This window comes from Chironomus tepperi, unplaced genomic scaffold, assembly GCF_022539635.2.
Source record: "Chironomus tepperi strain 1889 unplaced genomic scaffold, CSIRO-AGI_Ctep_v1 contig_354, whole genome shotgun sequence".
Lineage (NCBI taxonomy): Eukaryota > Metazoa > Arthropoda > Insecta > Diptera > Chironomidae > Chironomus > Chironomus tepperi.
Window position 1 is genome coordinate 2,988,093 of NW_027226476.1, and position 21,289 is coordinate 3,009,381.

General features: G+C 34.0%; 8 protein-coding genes and 1 long non-coding RNA gene across 9 annotated transcripts; all 9 read left to right on the forward strand.

Annotated features, from left to right (window-relative positions):
* The first annotated feature begins 39 nt into the window (after positions 1-39).
* LOC139094699 (farnesol dehydrogenase-like) lies at positions 40-969 on the forward strand. Its single transcript, XM_070645838.1, has 2 exons — positions 40-652; positions 709-969. Exons 1-2 carry the CDS (start codon positions 80-82, stop codon positions 907-909), a joined length of 774 nt encoding a protein of 257 aa, XP_070501939.1. The 5' UTR covers positions 40-79; the 3' UTR covers positions 910-969.
* An 87-nt stretch (positions 970-1,056) lies between these two features.
* On the forward strand, positions 1,057-2,011 carry LOC139094700 (farnesol dehydrogenase-like). The gene is made up of 3 exons (XM_070645839.1): positions 1,057-1,594; positions 1,655-1,737; positions 1,790-2,011. Exons 1-3 carry the CDS (start codon positions 1,105-1,107, stop codon positions 1,988-1,990), a joined length of 774 nt encoding a protein of 257 aa, XP_070501940.1. The 5' UTR covers positions 1,057-1,104; the 3' UTR covers positions 1,991-2,011.
* Positions 2,012-2,322: 311 nt separating this feature from the next.
* On the forward strand, positions 2,323-3,276 carry LOC139094521 (farnesol dehydrogenase-like). Its single transcript, XM_070645584.1, has 3 exons — positions 2,323-2,840; positions 2,897-2,979; positions 3,036-3,276. Exons 1-3 carry the CDS (start codon positions 2,354-2,356, stop codon positions 3,231-3,233), a joined length of 768 nt encoding a protein of 255 aa, XP_070501685.1. The 5' UTR covers positions 2,323-2,353; the 3' UTR covers positions 3,234-3,276.
* A 304-nt stretch (positions 3,277-3,580) lies between these two features.
* On the forward strand, positions 3,581-5,011 carry LOC139094777 (farnesol dehydrogenase-like). The gene is made up of 3 exons (XM_070645962.1): positions 3,581-4,210; positions 4,515-4,617; positions 4,674-5,011. Exons 1-3 carry the CDS (start codon positions 3,638-3,640, stop codon positions 4,763-4,765), a joined length of 768 nt encoding a protein of 255 aa, XP_070502063.1. The 5' UTR covers positions 3,581-3,637; the 3' UTR covers positions 4,766-5,011.
* Positions 5,012-5,292: 281 nt separating this feature from the next.
* Positions 5,293-9,286, forward strand: LOC139094420 (farnesol dehydrogenase-like). The gene is made up of 4 exons (XM_070645457.1): positions 5,293-6,023; positions 6,266-6,514; positions 8,477-8,585; positions 8,652-9,286. The coding sequence occupies exons 1-4, from the start codon at positions 5,734-5,736 to the stop codon at positions 8,841-8,843; spliced, it is 840 nt and encodes a 279-aa protein (XP_070501558.1). The 5' UTR covers positions 5,293-5,733; the 3' UTR covers positions 8,844-9,286.
* A 759-nt stretch (positions 9,287-10,045) lies between these two features.
* On the forward strand, positions 10,046-10,432 carry LOC139094779 (uncharacterized). The gene is made up of 2 exons (XR_011544795.1): positions 10,046-10,130; positions 10,193-10,432. It is a non-coding gene; the product is annotated as an uncharacterized lncRNA (long non-coding RNA).
* Positions 10,433-10,721: 289 nt separating this feature from the next.
* LOC139094421 (uncharacterized) lies at positions 10,722-13,219 on the forward strand. The gene is made up of 6 exons (XM_070645458.1): positions 10,722-11,010; positions 11,079-11,373; positions 11,436-11,628; positions 12,074-12,368; positions 12,425-12,728; positions 12,791-13,219. The coding sequence occupies exons 1-6, from the start codon at positions 10,727-10,729 to the stop codon at positions 12,962-12,964; spliced, it is 1,545 nt and encodes a 514-aa protein (XP_070501559.1). The 5' UTR covers positions 10,722-10,726; the 3' UTR covers positions 12,965-13,219.
* Positions 13,220-13,658: 439 nt separating this feature from the next.
* On the forward strand, positions 13,659-14,532 carry LOC139094778 (farnesol dehydrogenase-like). Its single transcript, XM_070645963.1, has 2 exons — positions 13,659-14,251; positions 14,342-14,532. The coding sequence occupies exons 1-2, from the start codon at positions 13,673-13,675 to the stop codon at positions 14,525-14,527; spliced, it is 765 nt and encodes a 254-aa protein (XP_070502064.1). The 5' UTR covers positions 13,659-13,672; the 3' UTR covers positions 14,528-14,532.
* Positions 14,533-15,072: 540 nt separating this feature from the next.
* On the forward strand, positions 15,073-16,796 carry LOC139094776 (farnesol dehydrogenase-like). Its single transcript, XM_070645960.1, has 4 exons — positions 15,073-15,186; positions 15,262-15,448; positions 15,533-15,684; positions 16,109-16,796. The coding sequence occupies exons 2-4, from the start codon at positions 15,317-15,319 to the stop codon at positions 16,599-16,601; spliced, it is 777 nt and encodes a 258-aa protein (XP_070502061.1). The 5' UTR covers positions 15,073-15,186; positions 15,262-15,316; the 3' UTR covers positions 16,602-16,796.
* Positions 16,797-21,289: the final 4,493 nt, after the last annotated feature.

Genomic DNA, 21,289 nt, shown 5'->3' on the forward strand with positions numbered 1-21,289 from the left:
TTGAAATTGATTAAATAAAATTTTCAGTTTGAGATTTGATAACAGAACTTAGTTTACATTTGTCAACGGAATCGTCAACATGGAAAAGTGGAGTGGAAAGACTGCAATCGTAACCGGCGCATCAGCTGGAATCGGGGATGCAATAGTGCGTGAACTAGTGAAATATGGCATAAATGTTGTTGCTCTAGCTCGTCGCATGGAAAGATTAGAGACATTAAAAGATCAATTGAAGGATGAACCAGGCAAGGTCATTCCAATTAAATGTGATGTCTCAGACAAAGCTTCAATTGATGCGGCATTTGAGGAAATAGAAAAAGAAGTTGGAACAGTTCAAATTTTAGTCAATAACGCTGGTATTTGCTTCATGCAACAAATGTTTGGCGATGATGATGAAAAAACAGATGAAATCATATCCAGCACCATCAACACAAATTTTCTTGGTCTAGTCAGAGTTGCTAGAAAAGGATACAAACTAATGAAAAAATCAGATGATTATGGAATCATCATAAATATTGGAAGTATTGCTGGCCATAATGCATCTATGGAATACTTCGTTAACGTATATTCAGGTACAAAGTTTGCCGTTCGAGCTGTCACAGAGTCCATGCGTCAGGAACTCAATAAATTGAAGGATACAAAAGTTCGCGTTTGTGTAAGTAGTTTATATCCTCAAATATGGACTTTATACTTGATTGAATACTTTCACAGGAAATAAGTCCAGGTGGTGTCCAAACAGAAATTGGAGGTGACACAATCTTTACTGCTGAAATGAAAGCTATTCTCGAAGCCGGAGAGTATCCAATATTGAAGAGCTCAGATGTTGCACAAACAGTGCTGTTCATGCTGATGACACCTTATAATGTTAATATTACTGAAATGATTGTAAAGCCGGTCGGAGAAAGTATGTAATTTCAAGCACATTGTTGATTAGTTCTTTCGTATAAATAAAGTTGCAATTTTTTATTGGTATGCAGTTTGTTTATCATTTCATACTTGCTTAGTATTGTTCTGTTATCGTCGTTAAGATTGCCAACAAAATTGAGAGGAACAGGAAATATTTGCTCAGTATTAATTTGTCAAGACACGGGTATTAATCAAGTATTAATGGATAAGTGGGAAGGTAAAACGGCAATCGTAACTGGCGCATCAGCTGGAATCGGTGACGCAATTGTGCGTGATTTTGTAAAATATGGAATCAATGTTGTTGCTTTAGCCCGTCGGTTGGAAAGGTTAGAGACATTAAAGGATCAATTAAAGGATGAGAAAGGAAGAGTCATTCCTGTCAAATGTGACGTCTCAGACAAAGCATCAATTGACACTGCATTTGAAGAAATTGAAAAGCAAGTCGGTACAGTTCAGATTTTAGTCAATAATGCAGGAATCGCTATAACACATGGAATATTTGAAAAGGACGATGAAAAAACGGATGAGATCATAGCTAGCACAGTCAACACAAATTTTCTCGGACTTGTGAGAGTGTCGAGAAAAGCTTATCAGTTGATGAAAAAGTCTGATGACTACGGAATCATTATAAACATTGGAAGTATTGCTGGACATAGTGCTTCATTTGATTATATTATTAATGTTTATCCAGGTAAGGGTTTACGCTTAGTATGATCATTTGAGCAGGTATGATTATTTCATTGTAATGTAGGAACTAAATTTGCTGTCAGAGCTGTTACTGAGTCTATGCGACAAGAACTCAATAAACTAAAAGACCTCAAGATTCGCGTCTGCGTAAGTAATGCGTCAAAAATATGCAATTCATGATAAATAATTTTCATTACAGGAAATCAGCCCCGGTGGCGTCCACACAGAAATTGGCGGCGATTCCCTTAACACACCAGAAATGAAGGCAATGATTGAAAGTGGATTGGTTCCAATATTAAACGCTGCTGATATTTCTCAGACAGTTTTGTTCATGCTGATGACTCCATATCAAGTCAATATCACTGAAATGATTGTGAAGCCGGTCGGTGAAAGGATCTAGAATTTAATCTGGATATTTTTTGGTACCAAATAAATTTGTGAATTTTGTATTAAAATTTTGAGTATTAATTTAAATACGCGTGCATCCTGATAACAAACTACATCTAATCTTTGCTCCATATTTGGTATAAATTCAATTAACAATGATAAGCATGTACGGAACGCAAAATTTTGATAAGTTTTGAGAGAAATTGAGTAAACGATTTGTTTTGATCGTGGTGAGAAGTTTGGTTCTCATCACTCAGTTGTATTAGTTCTTTTGTGTTTGTAAACGTCCAAAATCGAATATATAGTATCTCAATTATATATTCAAGTGAAGTGTGCATTGTTTGTTCAGTATTCTTTGGACATTTAACAAGTGAACATGGACAAGTGGGAAGGTAAGACAGCAATCGTAACAGGAGCTTCAGCTGGCATTGGCGATGCGATCGCTCGTGATCTAGTCAAATATGGAATTAATGTAGTTGCTCTAGCTCGTCGTATGGATCGATTAGAGACATTAAAGGAAGAAGTAAAGAATGAGAAAGGAAAAATCATTCCAATTAAATGTGACGTGTCCGATAAGGCTTCTATCGATTCAGCATTCGAACAAATTGAAAAAGAAGTAGGAACAGTTCAAATTCTTGTTAATAACGCTGGTATTGCTCATTTAAAAATGATATTTGGTGATGATGAATCTATTGAGGATACTATAGCCAATACTATCAATACAAACTTCCTTGGATTAGTTAGAGTATCTAGAAAGGCTTACAAGTTGATGAAGAAATCTGATGACTATGGAATTATTATCAATATTGGAAGTGTTGCTGGTCATAATGCATCCTTTGAATTTCCTTTGAATGTCTATCCAGGTGAGTCGGGTCTGATTTTATAAAATTTGGAATTTAAAGGCTAATCTGCAATTTAGGAACGAAATTTGCTGTCCGTGCTGTGACTGAGTCTATGCGTCAAGAGCTTAATAAACTGAAAGACACCAAAATTCGCGTCTGTGTAAGTAACGAAATTTATTTGATAAACAAATTAAATCATTGAAAATTCCTTTACAGGAAATAAGTCCAGGAGCAGTTGAAAGTGAAATTACTGCCGACTTTTTCAAGAATTCAGAAATCCAAAAATATGCTGCTGAAAATACAATTCCAATTCTTAAAGGATCTGATCTTGCACAAACTGTTCAATTCATGTTGATGACTCCATATAGTGTCAATATTACTGAATTAATTGTCAGACCTGCTGGTGGAAGTTAAGGATTGTTAATTTAATAAAGTATTTGATGAATCTTAATAAAAATTGAGTTTTGATCACTTAAGCTGCGTAATTACCATCGACTGTACTGTCTGTATTCAGTTGTTAATTCTAATTTCTCGTTGGAAACATCGAAACTTCAAGCTTCATTACTCAGCATTTTTTAACAAATTAACACAGTTTTAGATATTTTACGGAATGAAATCACAAACAATGAGCACAACCGGCATTTATTTTGAGAGTATTTGCCGAAACATTTGAAATTATTACATAATGGCACACGAATGTGTAGCCTTGCGTTTGTGTTGTGCTTATTCTACATGCACAAAAATGAGAGTTGATTGAGAATAATCATTTAGTTCTTTCCAGGATTTTGACACGATAAGTCGCACAGTATTCAATAAAAATGACTGAAAAGTGGGCAGGTAAAGTTGCTGTTATTACAGGCACATCAGCTGGAATTGGAGCTGCATTATTCAAAGATTTTGCTAACGCTGGAATTATCACAATTGGATTAGCTAGAAGAGCTGAAAAAGTTGAGGATCTAATTAAAGAGTTGGGTGGTGATGTTAAAGCTTATGCCTACAAATGTGATGTTTCAAGTCCCGAGTCCGTAACTGAAACATTTAAAGCAATTGAAGAAAAGTTCGGAGTTGTTCATATTTTGGTCAATAACGCAGGAGTTGGAAGATCCACATCAATCTTTGATGAAAGTCCTGAAGCCTTTAGAAAGATGAACGAAATTCTCGATACAAATGTTCGTGGACTTGCTCATTGTTCAAGAGAAGCATTCCGATTAATGAAGAAGTCAGACGATTACGGAATGATCATTAATATTAATTCAGTTATTGGACATCAACTTCCATTTACTGGATTTTCAATGAGCATGTATGGTGCTTCTAAATATGCAGTTACAGCATTGACAGAAACGATGCGTCAAGAGATGTTAATTCAAGAAAACAGCAAAATTCGAATGTCGGTGAGTCTTTATCTTATCAATTTGCAAATGACAGTCAAAAAATGCGATGATTTCATCTACTGGATGTGATTTTCTAATCATAAGACATTTTGTAAATTGAGGCTTTAAATTCAATTTATGTGTGACATGCATTGAAATTGAAAATAATGCTATAAGAAGATACCTCAAAAAGAACGAAAAACCGGTTTTTGAATTCTGAACACAGCATTGAAGTGTCTCAGACCAGAACAAGTAGCCGGACCTCCTTAATTCTTCCAAATCCAAATTTTTGAATCTTCTAAATTTTTATAATTTATAATTCCAGAGCGTATCACCTGGCTACGTCAATACCGAATTTGTAGTTGCTGCTGGATTTGTTCCTGACTCCACCACCGTACTCGAAGGATTTCCATATCTTGTTGGAGATGGTAAAATTTATATCAGTCAAATAAATTCAAATTAGCTAAATTTATTAACTTTCCAGATGTATCCAAAGCCGTCATGTATTTATTAAGTACACCATACAATGTCAACGTTACTGAGCTTACCATCAGACCCGTTGGCGAGAAGTTTTGATCAGCTGATCATCATTTACGCTTCTCAAAACTCAAATAAGAATCATTCAAGAAGACAAGTTTTGAAGCATCGATGACTTTAGTGACTAAAAAATTGCTTATCATCGTGATGTCTTAAACTTTATTTGCAATAATTAATTAGTTCCGGTATTAAGGGGTTTGAATATATTTCATACTCTCGTATTTCAAACACTTGTTTATATCATACAATAACTCTCAATAAAAATCTACTACTTCATATTAATCACACATAGCATTTTTTTCTCTCGCGCTGCTCTTCAAAATAAATTGTAAATATTGAGTGTCAAGGTCAATCTGCAGCGCTATTATGAATTAAGCGTGCGAAAAATTCTAGATTCATCAGTATAATGTCACAGAGTCACAGTAAGTTAATAAGTAAATTATAGTTAATGATCACCTTACTAAGTAGTTGGAATAGTCTCTGATCATGTTAGATAATAGCACCTGTTAAATAACCGGCAAATAACAGGAAAAGAGTGTAATTCCATAGTACAGAAATAGCATTCGGTACCAAAAAGCGGTCACTATGTCTGCTAGGAAGATAAATGTTCTTGCCATAAAATCTGGTATCCAAATATCACTTGAGTATTCTAAACGACACTTTAGTGCGCCCGGAAGACACAAGGCATATTAATAGCAGAAAATTTGGTCCAAGACCAGCATGACACTGTCCCTGCGCCAAATTCGATGAAATCCGACCTCAGGACAGAATCAAGTCGACTTGAACCCAAATTTGAGTCAATATATACTCTTTGTGCTTCCCGGGCAGAATCATCACTATTCTACAACCTTGAAACTTTAATTTAAATTACCTTACAGCTGCATAGTGAGCATGATCAACAATAAATTCTCTGAGTACATCAATTTACTCTCTTCATCTTTTTCTTATCTCAAAACATAAGTTTTTGCTCAGTTTACTACTAAATATACACTAAACAACTCGCTATAATGACTGAAAAGTGGATTAATAAAATTGCCATAATTACTGGCAGTTCATCTGGAATTGGATACGCAATATTCAAACAATTCGTTTCACATGGAATCATTACAATTGGATTGGATGTTAAAATAGAAAATACGCAAAAGTTAATTCAAGAATTGAGTAGTAGTTCCAAGGTCAACTGCTATGCATACGAATGTGATATATCAAAAGAAGACTCAGTAAATGAAGTGTTTGAGAAGATTGAGAAAAAATTTGGTGCTGTTCATATTTTGGTTAATAATGCTGGAATTGGAAGGTATGTTGGGCTATAGTTGATGTATTTAGTTGTTTTGGGTCTTATTTAGTCATTTCTGACATAATTGTGGTATTTATCCTAAAAGTCCCGAACAAAACAAGTCTAATGAACACTTAAGTATCTAAGAACACTACTAGAATAGTCCTCAATTATGTAAAATTCCCACTCTAAACTGACACTTGCTGAGACTTTCATTTTCAATTGAAAAATAAATATTTGCAACTTTATTCAATTAATTATAGAAAGGCAGAAATACTTGACAACGACGAGCAGTCTCTCATCAACATAAACCAAGTAATTGATACGAATTTTCGTGGTTTGTTAATGTGTACCAGAAAGGCATATCACCTTATATCGAAGACAAATGATTACGGTTTAATTATCAACATCAATTCTGTTGCTGGACATTTGATACCTTTTGTTCCATTTTCAATGAATGATGAAGCTTTAAATCACCCACAGGCCAGAACACCCACGCAAATTTTTCCATAACCACCGAAATTGAAAATCACGGGTTTCCAGAAACACCACTTGTAAATGTATGTGGTGGTTCTGGAATGTAGTGAATTTCATAAACACCACATATATTTCCAAGTGGTGGATAAAATCACACGTGTGATTTTAAACACCACATACATTTGTACGTGGTGTTTCTGAAATCACGTGTGTTTCAAATTACCCACAAAATTTGGTCTGTGGGTGATTTGGGAATTAATGTAATTTTTCATGAAGTACAAAATTACAAATTTCAATACAAAATTTATTGGTTTTTTTTTTTTTATTTTTTTTTACAAGTCTAGATTTTGAGTAAAAAATCAGAAATTAAATTTTTGATTTAATAGAGTGATTTATTGTGTTATGAACCTTTTTACTGGTTATTTTTAAAAACTTTTATAAAATTAAACTATAAGTCGAAAGTATTTAAGCATAACTACTTACTTAGCTGGCATATATATCAATTTTGATCCATGGCCAACCTCAAATGACACCTAAAGCTGGCTCTATCACTCCGCCTGCCAATTACAAATACGAAATGCAATACTGCCTCTATCGACAGGTTCCTTCTAATTCTTTCACTAACTCTTTTACGATACAGATAATCGGATTTATAGAACGTATTTAATTTAGCTTCTATAGGTCTTATATTATATGTACATGTTCAGCCCATCAAAGCCTGTTCACTTTGACACTTCCTATAATATCAGCCTGCAGTTCTGCATTGCTCCTATATTTATAATGGTCGCCTTCTCTCTTGGTTCCAAAGATAATTCTAAAGAACCTCTTTCAAAAACTAAAAAATGTCAAACTAAATAGTATATTGTGTCAAAGTTATTGCTAATAATGATTTCCAAGTAGACAAAGTCGTTGACCAATTGGGATTTCTTATAACCAATAACCAGATGCGATCCCACTAGCTACCTTGATCTCTTCATTGCAGCAACCATAAGAAACTTAGTCTTATCCTCATTACTCGAAGACCAATCTTTTTGGCTTCTCGTAACTTTCAGAATGTGAGACTTTACTAATGATAGAGGAGTGATTAGCCAAATGTCTATGCTTACTTATTTACTGGAACTATGCTCCGACTTGGAGTCTAGGTTATTACAAAAGGTCTTCCATCTGACTCTATTGCTGGCCACATCACAAAGCTTGTACAAATTCTCTGTTTTGACATCTAATTCACATTCCCGTATTACTGTTCTCCGCCAAGTTTTGCTTTTAGAGCACCAGGTCGCCTTTTTCCCCAGGCTGAGAACATCCGTACATATAAATACCACCGATACCGCCAAGTTTCTGAACCTGGCTTTTTCCTTGTGTATTCCACCCAACCGTGGGAGAACAAGTTTGTGTTTTGATCCTACTTACAGCAGCTTTCCTTGTGTTTCGCATTCGAAGCGTATGACTTATCCAACCATGCTTTTTTGCTTGAGGACTTCCCGATTAGATGTCAATCCACATGCTTTAATACTTTCGACTTATAGCTCAATATTATAAAAGTGTTTAAAAATAACCAGTAAAAAGGTTCATAACACAATAAATCACTCTATTAAATCAAAAATTTAATTTCTAATTTTTTACTCAAAATCTAGGCTTGTAACAAAAAATAAAAAAAAAAAAAACCTTAAAATTTCAATGAAATTTTGTGTTGAAATTTGTAATTTTGTACTTCATGAAAAATTACATTAATTCCCAAATCACCCACAGACCAAATTTTGTGGGTAATTTGAAACACACGTGATTTCAGAAACACCACGTACAAATGAATGTGGTGTTTAAAATCACACGTGTGATTTTATCCACCACTTGGAAATACATGTGGTGTTTATGAAATTCACTACATTCCAGAACCACCACATACATTTACAAGTGGTGTTTCTGGAAACCCGTGATTTTCAATTTCGGTGGTTATGGAAAAATTTGCGTGGGTGTTCTGGCCTGTGGGTGATTTAAAGCTTCATCTCAATGAATGTGTATTGTTCCACAAAACATGCTGTTACTGCTTTAACGGAGAGCATAAGACAGGAACTTTTTAGGGCTGGAAATAAAAAGATTCGAATTGCGGTAAGTTTATGCCTACTAGCTGCACTGCTAATTATAAAATCTCTAACCTCTTTGAATCCAATTCAGAGCGTTTCACCAGGATTAGTAGACAGCAGTTTCTCACCATCAAGTGGATATTTTGAAAATAATGACTGCTTAAAGGATGTTCCCATGTTAAATCCAATAGAAATAGCAAAGTGTGTGATGTTCATACTTAGTACACCATATGAAGTCAGCGTATCCGAAATGATTGTTAGGTCGACAGGAGAGCAATTTTAGACATAAATGCTTTGTTCTAATTTGCTTATTGAGTAACGCAAAAATTCGACTTTTTGACCACTTTGTTGTTTGTTGCTGTTATTGAGTTTTACTATCTTTAAGGAAATCAAATTTTATCTCTGCGTAGAAGATTAAGGAACGAGTGATAAAAATATGATTAGCGCATTTTCCTCCATAAGAAATGCGGTTAAAAACTCGCTTTGACTGGCTGGCTGGCTGGAGCTCATTATAATTGACGTATGGTAGATCTATAAGTGGAAAATGCGCTTAGTCCACTCAATTCTGTAACAGCAGCTCTAATATTTTTTTAAAATATTTTGTTCTATAAACTTTGTATTTCAATAAATTTCATAGAAGTAATAATCATAGTTTCTGTGTAGCTATTACAAATATCAACAAGTTCGTTATAATACTTTAATAAACTTGCAAATTTGCATCAACAACTTACTGCATTAATATCAAAATAAAACTTAATATAAAATTTCCTATAAAATCAATAAATTCGCAAATAAATTCTCTCAGTACTCATTTGTCAAGCCTAAAGTAAAGATGGAAAAGTGGAGTGGAAAAACCGCAGTTGTAACTGGAGCTTCTGCTGGAATTGGCGATGCAATTGTTCGTGATTTTGCTAAACATGGAATTAATGTAGTTGCTTTGGCACGTCGATTAGAAAGATTAGAGACATTAAAGGAACAATTAAAGGATGAGAAAGGAAAAGTATTCCAGTGAAATGTGATGTCTCAGACAAAGCATCAATTGATGCAGCATTTGAGGAAATTGAGAAATTAGTCGGAACATTCCATATTTTAGTAAATAATGCAGGAATTGCAATTCAAAAGAGCATGCTTGGCGACGAGGACGCAATTGAACAAACTATAGTCAATACTATCAATACAAATCTACTTGGATTGGTGCTAGTTTCAAGAAAATCATACAAATTAATGAAACAGAACGGCGAACATGGAATAATCATAAATATCGGAAGTGTTGCTGGACATTCTTCAATGTACACCATATTTTACTAATGTTTATCCAGGTATGTAGAATTATTTTATGCTGTATATTTGGAGGTTTTGTGGTCATAAATGGAATGTTGACATTTGGTCGTTTACTCATTATGTAATGTTTTCTTGGTATGAGTGCCTTATCAAGCAATTACAATTTAACTGATAAAAGTAATTAAGTGACAATTTTTAAATATTAGGTACAAAGCATGCAGTGCGTGCAATATCAGATTCAATGCGTCATGAGCTCATCAAATTCAATGACTTGAAGATCCGAGTTTGTGTAAGTAGTAATCATCCTGACATTAATTCACAAAGTAACTCTAAATTAATTTCGATGTACAGGAAATCAGTCCAGGAGCAGTTGAAACAGAAATATTTGAAGCTGGAGGCTGGTTAGCTCCAAATACTGAAGATGTTCCTGTCGATAGTGCAGTAATGCCAATGTTAAAGAGTGCAGATGTATCTAAAACTGTTTTATTCATGCTTGAACTTCCATATGATGTAAATGTTACGGAAATGATTGTTAAGCCAGTTGGCGAAAAGTTTTAGAATTGTGAAGTTGAAATAAAGACTCAAAACTCATATTTCATGTCTAAAATCATTAGTAAGCATAATATTAACCGCAATAAGCTGTATGGTTTATACAGTCCAGGGACGTAGCCTGAAATTTAAGGGGGAGAATTAATATTTTTTAATCGAAAGTCCTTAGCAAATTGCAGGCAAATTGAAGAATTTTGTCTAAAGCAGCAATGGGCTTTGATCCATTTGGCCCCCAAACTCCCCCTAAATACGCCCCTGACACAGTCACACAAAAATTCTCGCTTTCTTATCGTAAAACTCTTGAAATAAATTTTTAGTAATTGTTGAACTCTCGAGATGGATAAATGGATAGGAAAAGTTGCAGTTGTTACAGGCGCATCAGCTGGAATTGGTGCAGAAATAGTTAAAGATTTTGCAAAAAATGGAATAACTGTTGTTGCTTTGGCAAGACGAGCATCGAAAATTGAGGATAATGTGAAAGATTTTCCAGCTGAATATGGAAAGGTTCATGCACGTTCATGTGATATTACGAATCTTCAATCCATAAAAGATACATTTGATTGGATTGAACAGCAATTGGGATCTGTAAATATTTTAGTAAATAACGCTGGCATGGGAAGGTAAACGTCCATAAAATTGCATTTTTGGCTATCTATAAGTTCTTATCTTATCGTTCCATTTACTGTAGAAAAGCCACAATACTTACAGAAAATTCGGAAGTTGATAAGCAGTTTGCTGATATAATAAACACAAATTTTACTGGATTAGTTCATGTCACACGACATGCATATCTGCTGATGAAAAAGTCTGATGACTATTCGATGATTATTAATATTAATTCTGTTGCTGGCCACAACGTTCCGTTCTTTAAGGAAGGTCAACTGTCGAATGTCTATCATGGAACAAAGCATGCAGTCACAGCAACAACTGAAATTTTGCGACAAGAATTAATTGCATTGAAAAATGACAAAATTCGAGTTTCGGTGAGTTTTTTAAGGCTGAGCCAAAAATATTGGAACTAAAAAAATATTATTGTTCTCACCAGAGTCTTAGTCCAGGTATCGTTCAAACAGACTTTTTCACCACTGGAAAGTACCTTCCTGAAAACTTACGAATGAAGGATCTCGCACCAGCATTAGATCCATCTGACATTTCAAATGTAATATTGTATTTGCTCCAATTGCCATATCATGTCAATATTACTGAAGTGACTGTCAGACCTGTATTGGAAGCCTTTTAAAGGAATGAATATTTTGTTATCTTTGATTGTGAAATGCTCTTGAAAATGCAATGACCTTGATATTGTGGAATAAAAATTGAATTTTGAAGTTTTACAGCAAACAAGCTTTATATCCTGACCCACTTTAATAAAATAAGAACAAATCACTTCTTTAGCTATCATATCGTTAGTACATTGGGTATCTCACGTGATCACATTCACTAAAGGGGTAAATAAACAGTCAATAACTGCAGTTTGGTTGAGCTAAGTACATATGAGGTCAAACAAGACCATTATTAGTAATAGATAAGAACTGGCTACTATGTATAAATATGAGTAACATACACATGATATGAATTTTAACGGTTCAAATCTCAAATCATGTACATAAGAGATTCTCATTCTCTGTCGTTGATCATTTACTTTAAGACGAAGAAATTTAATAATTTTTAGTATAATTTGAGCACTCATCATGGACAAATGGCAAGGAAAGACAGCAGTAGTAACAGGAGCATCAGTCGGAATTGGGGCTGAAATTGTCAAAGACTTGGCTAGAAATGGAATAAATGTTGTTGGACTTGCACGACGTCCAGAAATAATTGAAGAATATGCCAAGGAAATTAATGGAAGTGGATATGGTAAAATTTATGCTTACAAGTGCGATGTGTCAAGTCTTGACTCAATTAAGGAGACATTTAAGTGGATTGAAGATAAGTTTGGTGTTATAAATATTTTGGTGAATAATGCTGGAATTGGAAAGTGAGTGAATCTTGTGTTCCTAGCTGTAAATTTATTAAAATTCATTTTAATCCCAGAAAGACGACAATTCTTAACGATAATCATGAAGTCGATAATCATTTTACCGACATAATCAATACAAATTTCACTGGACTCGTTCATGTCACTAGGCATGCATATCTATTGATGAAAAAGTCTGAAGATTTTTGTAAAATTATCAACATTTGTTCCATCACTGGACACAATGTGATGTCTTTTATGAATAACTTTGAGGGACAGGAAGCAAATGTTTATCATGGAACGAAGCATGCTGTAAAAGCAACGACAGAAATTCTAAGGCAAGAGTTGATTGCTTTGAAGAACGATAAGATTCGTGTATCGGTAAGATCTGTAGAATCCAGAACTAAATATCCAAAATTGTGATTATTTTCATTTACTAACAGAGTATAAGTCCAGGAATTGTTGAGACAGACTTCTTTCGTGCTGGAAATTTCATATCAGAAGATGGCCAGATCAAGGATGTCTCACCAGCACTAAATTCATCAGACATCTCGAATGTTATTCTTGTATTTGCTACAAATTCCATATCATGTCAATATTACGGAAGTGATCATTAAGCCAGTCATGGAACCATTTTAGACCATTTAATATTTTGGCCTGCTTTATCAGCATGATAAAGGCATGATAATTTTTACTTACTTGTGCAGATTCATCAAATAATTCAATTTAATTTCTTAATAAAAATAAAGCACTTCCTCCTAATTACATGTAAGAAGTTCACTGACTTCTGTTTCGCTAGAATTGTCTAATCAGCATATACATATAATGTTATGTTTATTTTGATTCTTAAAGTAACAAATAAACAAGTTTAAAGCACAATCTATCAATAAAGCTATTCTTTCAATTACATAGTCAAGTAAAATTAGACTTTGAATCTTTACGGTTCCCGGAATTCAAAGATTTTACCGACTTTTCTATGGATAGTGCGTATGTCTGGTTCATCAAATTGTCCAAAAGGGTCAAAGATTAGAGACATGACTTCATAATAAAGCTAATAAAAATTAATAAAATTACAAAATAAACAAAAAATTCATCAAAAATTAGCCTTAGTGACCTCAAATAATCAACAAAGTATAAAAATAGGCAATATATAATACACAGTACATTATCGCTTATTAATTGCTCGAAAGTTGTCAAGTCACATTCTTCATATCATCTGTTTATTTGTGTTATTAAGTACTGATAATGGAAGTAAATAATGTACAGTAATACAACAGAACTGAATCAATAATATTCAGTAGTATTCAGACATTCATATTGTAAAGATGGAAAAGTGGAAGGGAAAGTTTGCAGTTATCACGGGAGCATCAGCTGGCATTGGTGCAGAAATTGCAAAAGATTTTCTTAAAAATGGAATAAATGTTATTGGATTGGCACGACGACCTGAATTAATTCAACAGTACGGAGAGACAATTGTTGGCGAAGGTTATGGAAAAATTTATGCACACAAATGCGATGTCACAAGTCTGCAATCAATAAAGGATGCATTTAAATGGATTGAGGATCAATTTGGGGTGATTCATATCCTTGTCAATAATGCTGGAATATTAAAAAGTCTGAAAATCCTTGGGGATGAAGACTGCGGTGACAAAATCAACGAAGTGATTCAAACAAATTTTAATGGATTAGTTCACTGTAGCCATGAAGCTTACCGTCTAATAAAAAAGTCAGATGATTATGGATTCATCATTAATATCAACAGTAACGCCGGTCATCGAATCTTCTTCCCAGCATCTGGAATGTCACATAATGTTTATCATGGAACTAAATTTGCTGTTACAGCCACAAGTGAAATAATGCGACAAGAATTGATCATGCAGGAAAATGATAAAGTTAGAGTAGCTGTAAGTAAAATTTGAATTACAATACTTACATTCCTATGAAGTGACTAGCAGTTCTGAGTATGGAATACTAAAAAATCCCTATTTTTACAGAGCGTATCCCCTGGCGTCGTCGATACTGAAATATTTGCAAAAGCTCAAGCGGCATCAAGTTTTTATGGAAACGTTCCATCAATCAAGCCAGAAGATGTAGCAAATGCAGTCTCATATTTGCTTACTACTCCATATTATGTCAACATTACTGAGCTAACAATCAAGCATGTTAGTCAACGATTTTAAAACAGTATAATTAATTTTATCAGTAAATATTGAGAAGTTGGAGAGGAACGGGGTGGGGTAAGGGGTGAATTGGTGACTAGGATGGGATTTGGGGTTCCACTTATCCTTTACCTTTAACTATAATATTAAGTAAAAGCAGTCAGTGCTTCAACAACCGAACCTATTTGAAACTTATCAAATTCAATTCTCCGTACCGACACTGTATAGAAATGGATGAGATTCTGGCCCAGGTCAGCGTGACTCTAGCTCCAGGCTAGTTTGATCCAACGGAATCCAGCCTAAGGTCAAGAATCAAGTCAGGCTGGGCCTGATTTTCAGCCATTTTATGCTATGTACATTTCGGGTACCTTATTTGTTTTTTAATTTGATTAATTTAGTCTAATTAAATGACTTGGCACATCCAAATCTTATCATAATTTCTAATAGAAACGCACCAAACTCATCATATGGATATCTTATCAGTATTTCGATTGCATAACCAACAGAAATATAAAAAAATTGTTTCTCTAAACTCAAAAAATAAACTTTTTTTTTCTGTCCCACTTATCCTCACTTGCCGGTTGATTGCTCAGCGGTTAATTTCATTTACTATTCAAGTGTCGCTCACTGCTGCTGTATTCTCTCTATTTTAGCTCTCAGCACAGCAAATCATAATTGAAGTAATTGATTTAAATTAAAATAAAAGCAGCATTCAATTTATCAAAACTTTTTTTTTTATTCCATTGACTGGTTAGTCGTGTGTTGGCATTTACAGGCTACAGCTGGATACAAAAAAAATATTGAAAAAATATGGAAAAATGGAGAGGAAAAATTGCAGTTGTAACCGGTGCTTCTGCAGGCATTGGTATTTCTATTGTTAAAAGTTTAGTGAGTTACGGTGTTAATGTTGTTGGATTTGCTCGTCGCGTTGAAAAAGTTGAGGTAGAAAACTTTACCATTGTGATTTTTTTTTGTTCTCATGTTCATCAATTTAAACGAGAATTTATGCTGTATTTGAATATATAGGAATTAGCAAATGAATTGAAGGATGCCGCTGGTAAAGTTTATGCTTATAAGTGTGATGTTGCGGATCAGGAGTCTGTAAAAGCTGCATTTCAATGGGTTGAGGAACAATTTGGCGGTGTGGATATACTGGTTAATAATGCTGGGGTTTATAAGTAAGTGTTGCTTTAAATCTAGGAGATAAAATGGGGTTTGTGAGATAAGCTATTTGGATTTAGGTGATAAATGTTATCAGTTGATGTAGCTTATATTTTGATTGTAAGAAATTGATAAGAATTGTCATTAGAGATATTTTTGGTTTTAAATGCAGAGCTCGAAGTCAACGAGAAATATTGAATTTTTGAATAGACCAGTGTTGCTCAAATTGTGTGCGGTGACACAATAGTGCCATAAACTGCATGCAATGTATGTTTTTGGCCGAGGATTATCTCTAAGATGTGCCTCAGCGTAAAAAAAGTTCGTGCAACACTGATGTAGATTGAAAAACATTTCTAACAGCTGCTTAATTACAATAATATTGGCAGCTGCTAAATATTTCCAAGAAAATATAAAAATCAATAATTTCCCCAAACTATTTAGATTCATCCGTATCCTCGATGAAGGCGATGCATTAAATAACGATTTAAAACAAATCGTTGATGTGAATTTGATGGGCGTTATTTATTGTACACGTGCTGCATTTGCGACTATGAAGAAGCGCGACTACGGCTACATAGTGAACATCAACTCAATTGGCGGACATTTTATTCCATTTCCAACTGAGAATGTTCCAAGCTATAATATTTATTCAGCATCAAAATATGGTGTGACAGCAACGAATGAAGTGTTAAGACAGGAATTAGCAGTGTCTGAATTTGGGGAAAAAATTCGCATCACAAGCATATCGCCTGGTGAAGTAAAAACAGACATGGTTGAAGTTGCTGGCTTTCCAGGAACAGTCGATGAATATTTTTCATGTATACCATATTTATTGCCTGAAGACATAGCAGAAAGTGTCATTTATGTTCTCTCGACTCCATCTCGTGCCAATGTTACTGAATTAATGATAAGACCAACAGCTGAAAAAGTTTGAAAAGAAGCCACGGACAATCTGTGACGATTTGATTGAATTACATCAAATTATTCACATTTATTATTCATTTATTCATGAAAAATTTCAAAGATAGCAACAAGTCTTGCCTCAAATAGAACAAAAAGATATTATAATGAAGTCAATGAAGTGCAAAAAGTTTGATAATTGTGCAAAAGAATAAAAAAAAATTTCTTAATTCCTCAAAGTCTTTGAGTATCAAATGTTCATTAACTAAGAGAAGAAAAAAAAATTAATTTTCATTTTCCAGCAGGTGTTTCAAGTACTCCGCATTTTTATAACGTACCAAATAAATTTTAGATACTTTCGCCCCTAAGAAAAAGGTACACAAATGGACGTTTTCTTTTCCTTTCTTCCTTTAAAGAAGTTATCGCGAGAAGGTGTTAATGTTGCGGGGATTATTGAAACGTGATGAAAAGGTTCAGGTAGAAATACTTCGAATATAAAAAACCCCAATAAAAAACAATTTAAGGTTTAAAGGAATGAATGAAAGTAAATCCCATGCTATTAGCCAAAAGAGTGGAGATCTGAGGAGATTGCTTTAAGGAGTTGAAGAATTTATGGATTTACTTTAATGATTTAGATGTGTGACGAGGTTTGTTGTTGGGATGTTGATTTGAGATGGAGTTTTGGTGACCATTCAGAGGCATAGTTATTCAGGGGCATGGTCATTCAAGGGCATAGCTATCAAGAGGCCAATTCATCTAGGGAAATGGCCATTTAAGGGCCCGAATAGCTCGAATAGGCCGAATATCCCAAATATGACCCTCTACCACCGCCCATTCCTTCTTGAACACCCTTCTGAGCTGTGCCAATTTATGATTAAATTGAAAAAATGGAAGTAAATTTTAGAATTGGACGTTTTCAACATTGTGCCTTAAATTCCTTGTCCTCAAAATAAAATGACGGAATTGTTGATTCCAGAAGAATCCAACAAAACAGGAAGAAGACATTAAAAATCAAAATGCATCGCAGCATAACGTGACCTCTTGTGAATTTGCAAGAAAATTTGCCAAAATCCAAGCAGAAAATTTTTAAACGAGTTTGCAAACAACTTTTTGCTGCTGTTCTCCTCAAATGAAAAATAATTTAACGTTCATGTCTCATTCCATTCTCGCCCACTGATTTCATCCTCGTTCTATTGTTTATTCATTTTTCAATTTGAATTTTGAATATTTGCCAAAATTATATGTATTCACAAGTTGCAGAAAGAAGAAAGTTTCCTTAAATTAAATGTCTTGATTACGAATAAGGAAAAGCGAATATGAAAAATATTATTCTTTTTTTTCTCGTAGATTTTTGTGTCGTTCATGAATAATTTTTCATAATTCTGAAAAATAAATTTATTCATTGACATATGTGAATACAGCAATAATAAATTTCTCACTGGGTGATCATTTTGTTGTCTCTTGTATTGTCTGCAATTCAATAGGACAATTTTCCAGTACCTACCTCCAAAAATCCTAAAAATATTTATCCCGACCAATGGAATAATTTTTTAGTACCCCAAAAATCCCAAAAATATTTATCCCTATCATGTCCAATGGGATATGCTAAATTCAGCAAAATTGATAAATAGCCCAACGTCTCAATTATCTCCAATATCTAACATTAAGTCATAGTTACTGCATCAGTAAACAGCATTACAATTTCTTAAATGTTTTCATTTTTCTGCACAACAAGCATGTCCTGATTCATTTCTACTTCGTCTGTATCAACTGCTGTGATTCTATTATAAAACTATAGTACATTCTCAATGTACACAAATGTGTATATCTATCTGTTTGTCATAGCAGATGAAGATAATGCAGTAAGTAATGTAAGGGTGTGTTTCTTATTGTTACTTGGGCTTGTTGAAAGAAGAACAGGCAGAAAAAAGCGAAATGTTCACCATTGCGAGTACGAATAACAACAGGAAAGAGTGGAAATGTAACAATTTTTCTGGCAACTGACTTGAAACGGGTTGTCCATGTACACAAGTTCGCTGTAGGAAGTAAGAAAGTGAGAGAGAGAGAAAAAAAAACATTTTAAAATTTCTGGGTAAGCGCCAGTTTCTTCTTCATCCATTCATTTTACTGTTGAATGAAATTTTCTTGTTACTCTTTCCAAAACTGCTGCCACTGCTGCTCTGTTGAGTTCCCTATCGTTTTTCGTTACATTTTCATTTCATTGTAATCTAACAGCTTTTGATTTGTTGCATTATCTTCACGAATTTTTTTGCTGTTTTCTTCTTATTTTGCTGCAGTCAGTCTTTATTCAAATGCAAGTTAGTAAGAAAAATGACTTTATGTCTTGATTGTTGGATGTGACCCGAGAAGTGATGGAATTTATACAAGATTTATATGGGTCATTTTAGTACAATTTGAGGAGATCTCTTAGGCTAGTCTCTTAGGCTAGTCTCTTAGGCTAGTCTCTTAGGCTAGTCTCTTAGGCTAGTCTCTTAGGCTAGTCTCTTAGGCTAGTCTCTTAGGCTAGTCTCTTAGGCTAGTCTCTTAGGCTAGTCTCTTAGGCTAGTCTCTTAGGCTAGTCTCATAAGAAGTCGCTCAAGGTTCCAACCATATCAAGCATCTCTGCATTAAATTGAGCTTTTCGATCATTTTTACGTAAAATTACTGATTTATTTTGCTTCATAATTCATCCATGCTATCCAAAATTCATCAAAATTCCAACAGTTTCACCAACAATACCATCCAACAACTGTGTGCCAAAGTATCAACACAGCAATCTCCTCGTCATCCCCAAAAAAAAAAGAATTCCTTAACAATTTATTTATTTTCACTCGGAATCTTCAACCAGTTGTGTAATGCGATTCTCAGAATGAAAGGATTGACTGATATCATACTGTGTCTAGTCACTGGTTATAGCACTCCATGACGTCCGGATGGAAAATGTTTTTTTTTGTATGTGCAGTTCCCACAGAGAGATAGATATTTGAAATATTTCTCAATCATCACTATCTGCACTCATTCCATTTTTCATCGTTTTTTGGGGGGAGAATTTATTAAATGAGGGTAGATTGTGAATTCAGTTTGGATGAATTTCTGTTTTTATTATAAGAAGTTTTGGTTGATTGGAATTTTAAATTGGACAGAAGCTCAAAATAAAGTTGAGTTATGTTTGCTTAGGGGTATCGTGGAGATTTAGCACGAATTGGTTCATTTTATTGTGCAATTTTAGGTTTTTTAACCTGGATATTACAAGTTAGTTGAGGGATACCAAGGGGACCAAGAGGCTGCAACATTTCCTGCCATTTAGAAGTATAGAAGGCATTATACTTAGAACCAAGTGGTCATTTTCCCAAATTGGATATCATTTGACTCTAATATATTGCCAAAATGATCAAAGTCGGCAATTGGCTCTAAAACTATGGATGGCAACCTTCAGTTAGGGTTTAGATAGGCTTCAAATCCAATCCTTTCAATTACATATCACGCTACAGCTCGTCACTGAGCTCGGCTAGTGGTGCATTTAGTGAAAACAGGGAATTTCATGGGAAGGTATGCACTTGACATTTGGTCAGCTGAAGAGTCAGTCTTCGGCTTCCTCAACTCCCCCGGTGCAATCATGGTAATACCTTAATGTGATTCGATCAGGATGTGATTGATCCAATTCTCTAAATAACTAATGTGTTTGGAAATATTGAGCTATATTCTATGCGCTTCTGTCAATCGGCAACAATTAATTTCAAACATGTTCATCCCTCATTCATTCAACTGATTCTTCCTTTGAACAACAAAAAAAAAATATTATTTCATTTGCCATACAAGAAAAAAAAGAAGAAAATAATAAAAATAGCAACAGAAAAATATTAAAATTAAAGCATTCAAAACCTCAATATTTTTGCACAGCAAACTTTTTGTGGCTTTTTTCATGCTCCTCAATGAAATATTTTTAGCCTTTACGTACGGTACAGAACAAAAAAAATATTATTTAAGGTGTGCGGTGGCAACTATCCGCTTTGGAACTTTTAATTTTAAAAAAAGGCAGAAAAATATTTAAAAATAATTTTTTTTTTATTCTCCCTCAACTGATGTTGTGCCTTGTGTGATGAACAAAACAGCACAAAAGTGAAGTAAAATATAAAATAGCTTTAGGTTATTTTAATGAATTTTGTAGCTATATGTAGCCCCTCTCCCCACAAATTTACAAAAGAACAATTTTGTGAGACACTATGGAACAATTATATGCTGTATTTTAAAGATTTATATGAATATTGTACATAAAATAAACTATAATCTCAGATTAAACAAGGAAACAATTTATATGAACATTTATGGAACATACAGGAATGAAATACAAAAAAAATTGCATAAGTGCTTTAAGGAAATTGTTAAACAATTGTGATTGCTGTAATAAGTACATTTTCCTGACGGATATAAGATGAATTTTGTAATGAACATTGACAATTATTGCATCCGTCTGCTGTAAAATTTTATTGTTATCTGTTTCTGTTTCATTTTGTAATTATTCTGAAAACTTTTCAATTGTAAAATATGAAGTTTGAGTATTATTAATGACTAGAGTGTTTAATTCCTTTTTTTATATTGAAATATTGTTGCAATATTTTACGGGAGTTGGCTGGAAACATGTTACAAATGAGAACTACTTAGAGGAGAATTTAGCACAAAAGGCAGCAGTGCCGTAGTGGTTAGAGTGTCGGCCAATCTATC

Coding starts and splice junctions, on each gene's coding strand:
- LOC139094776 (XM_070645960.1), top strand. CDS start 15,317: ATGGAAAAATGGAGAGGAAAAATTGCAGTTGTAACCGGTGCTTCTGCA. Junction 15,449..15,532: donor GTCGCGTTGAAAAAGTTGAG/GTAGAAAACTTT, acceptor TTGAATATATAG/GAATTAGCAAATGAATTGAA. Junction 15,685..16,108: donor AATAATGCTGGGGTTTATAA/GTAAGTGTTGCT, acceptor CAAACTATTTAG/ATTCATCCGTATCCTCGATG.
- LOC139094778 (XM_070645963.1), top strand. CDS start 13,673: ATGGAAAAGTGGAAGGGAAAGTTTGCAGTTATCACGGGAGCATCAGCT. Junction 14,252..14,341: donor ATGATAAAGTTAGAGTAGCT/GTAAGTAAAATT, acceptor CTATTTTTACAG/AGCGTATCCCCTGGCGTCGT.
- LOC139094700 (XM_070645839.1), top strand. CDS start 1,105: ATGGATAAGTGGGAAGGTAAAACGGCAATCGTAACTGGCGCATCAGCT. Junction 1,595..1,654: donor TATTATTAATGTTTATCCAG/GTAAGGGTTTAC, acceptor ATTGTAATGTAG/GAACTAAATTTGCTGTCAGA. Junction 1,738..1,789: donor ACCTCAAGATTCGCGTCTGC/GTAAGTAATGCG, acceptor TTTTCATTACAG/GAAATCAGCCCCGGTGGCGT.
- LOC139094421 (XM_070645458.1), top strand. CDS start 10,727: ATGGATAAATGGATAGGAAAAGTTGCAGTTGTTACAGGCGCATCAGCT. Junction 11,629..12,073: donor ACCTGTATTGGAAGCCTTTT/AAAGGAATGAAT, acceptor GTATAATTTGAG/CACTCATCATGGACAAATGG. Junction 12,729..12,790: donor ACGATAAGATTCGTGTATCG/GTAAGATCTGTA, acceptor ATTTACTAACAG/AGTATAAGTCCAGGAATTGT.
- LOC139094521 (XM_070645584.1), top strand. CDS start 2,354: ATGGACAAGTGGGAAGGTAAGACAGCAATCGTAACAGGAGCTTCAGCT. Junction 2,841..2,896: donor TCCTTTGAATGTCTATCCAG/GTGAGTCGGGTC, acceptor TCTGCAATTTAG/GAACGAAATTTGCTGTCCGT. Junction 2,980..3,035: donor ACACCAAAATTCGCGTCTGT/GTAAGTAACGAA, acceptor ATTCCTTTACAG/GAAATAAGTCCAGGAGCAGT.
- LOC139094699 (XM_070645838.1), top strand. CDS start 80: ATGGAAAAGTGGAGTGGAAAGACTGCAATCGTAACCGGCGCATCAGCT. Junction 653..708: donor ATACAAAAGTTCGCGTTTGT/GTAAGTAGTTTA, acceptor ATACTTTCACAG/GAAATAAGTCCAGGTGGTGT.
- LOC139094420 (XM_070645457.1), top strand. CDS start 5,734: ATGACTGAAAAGTGGATTAATAAAATTGCCATAATTACTGGCAGTTCA. Junction 6,515..8,476: donor CCCACGCAAATTTTTCCATA/ACCACCGAAATT, acceptor GGTGATTTAAAG/CTTCATCTCAATGAATGTGT. Junction 8,586..8,651: donor ATAAAAAGATTCGAATTGCG/GTAAGTTTATGC, acceptor AATCCAATTCAG/AGCGTTTCACCAGGATTAGT.
- LOC139094777 (XM_070645962.1), top strand. CDS start 3,638: ATGACTGAAAAGTGGGCAGGTAAAGTTGCTGTTATTACAGGCACATCA. Junction 4,211..4,514: donor ACAGCAAAATTCGAATGTCG/GTGAGTCTTTAT, acceptor TTATAATTCCAG/AGCGTATCACCTGGCTACGT. Junction 4,618..4,673: donor TCCATATCTTGTTGGAGATG/GTAAAATTTATA, acceptor TTAACTTTCCAG/ATGTATCCAAAGCCGTCATG.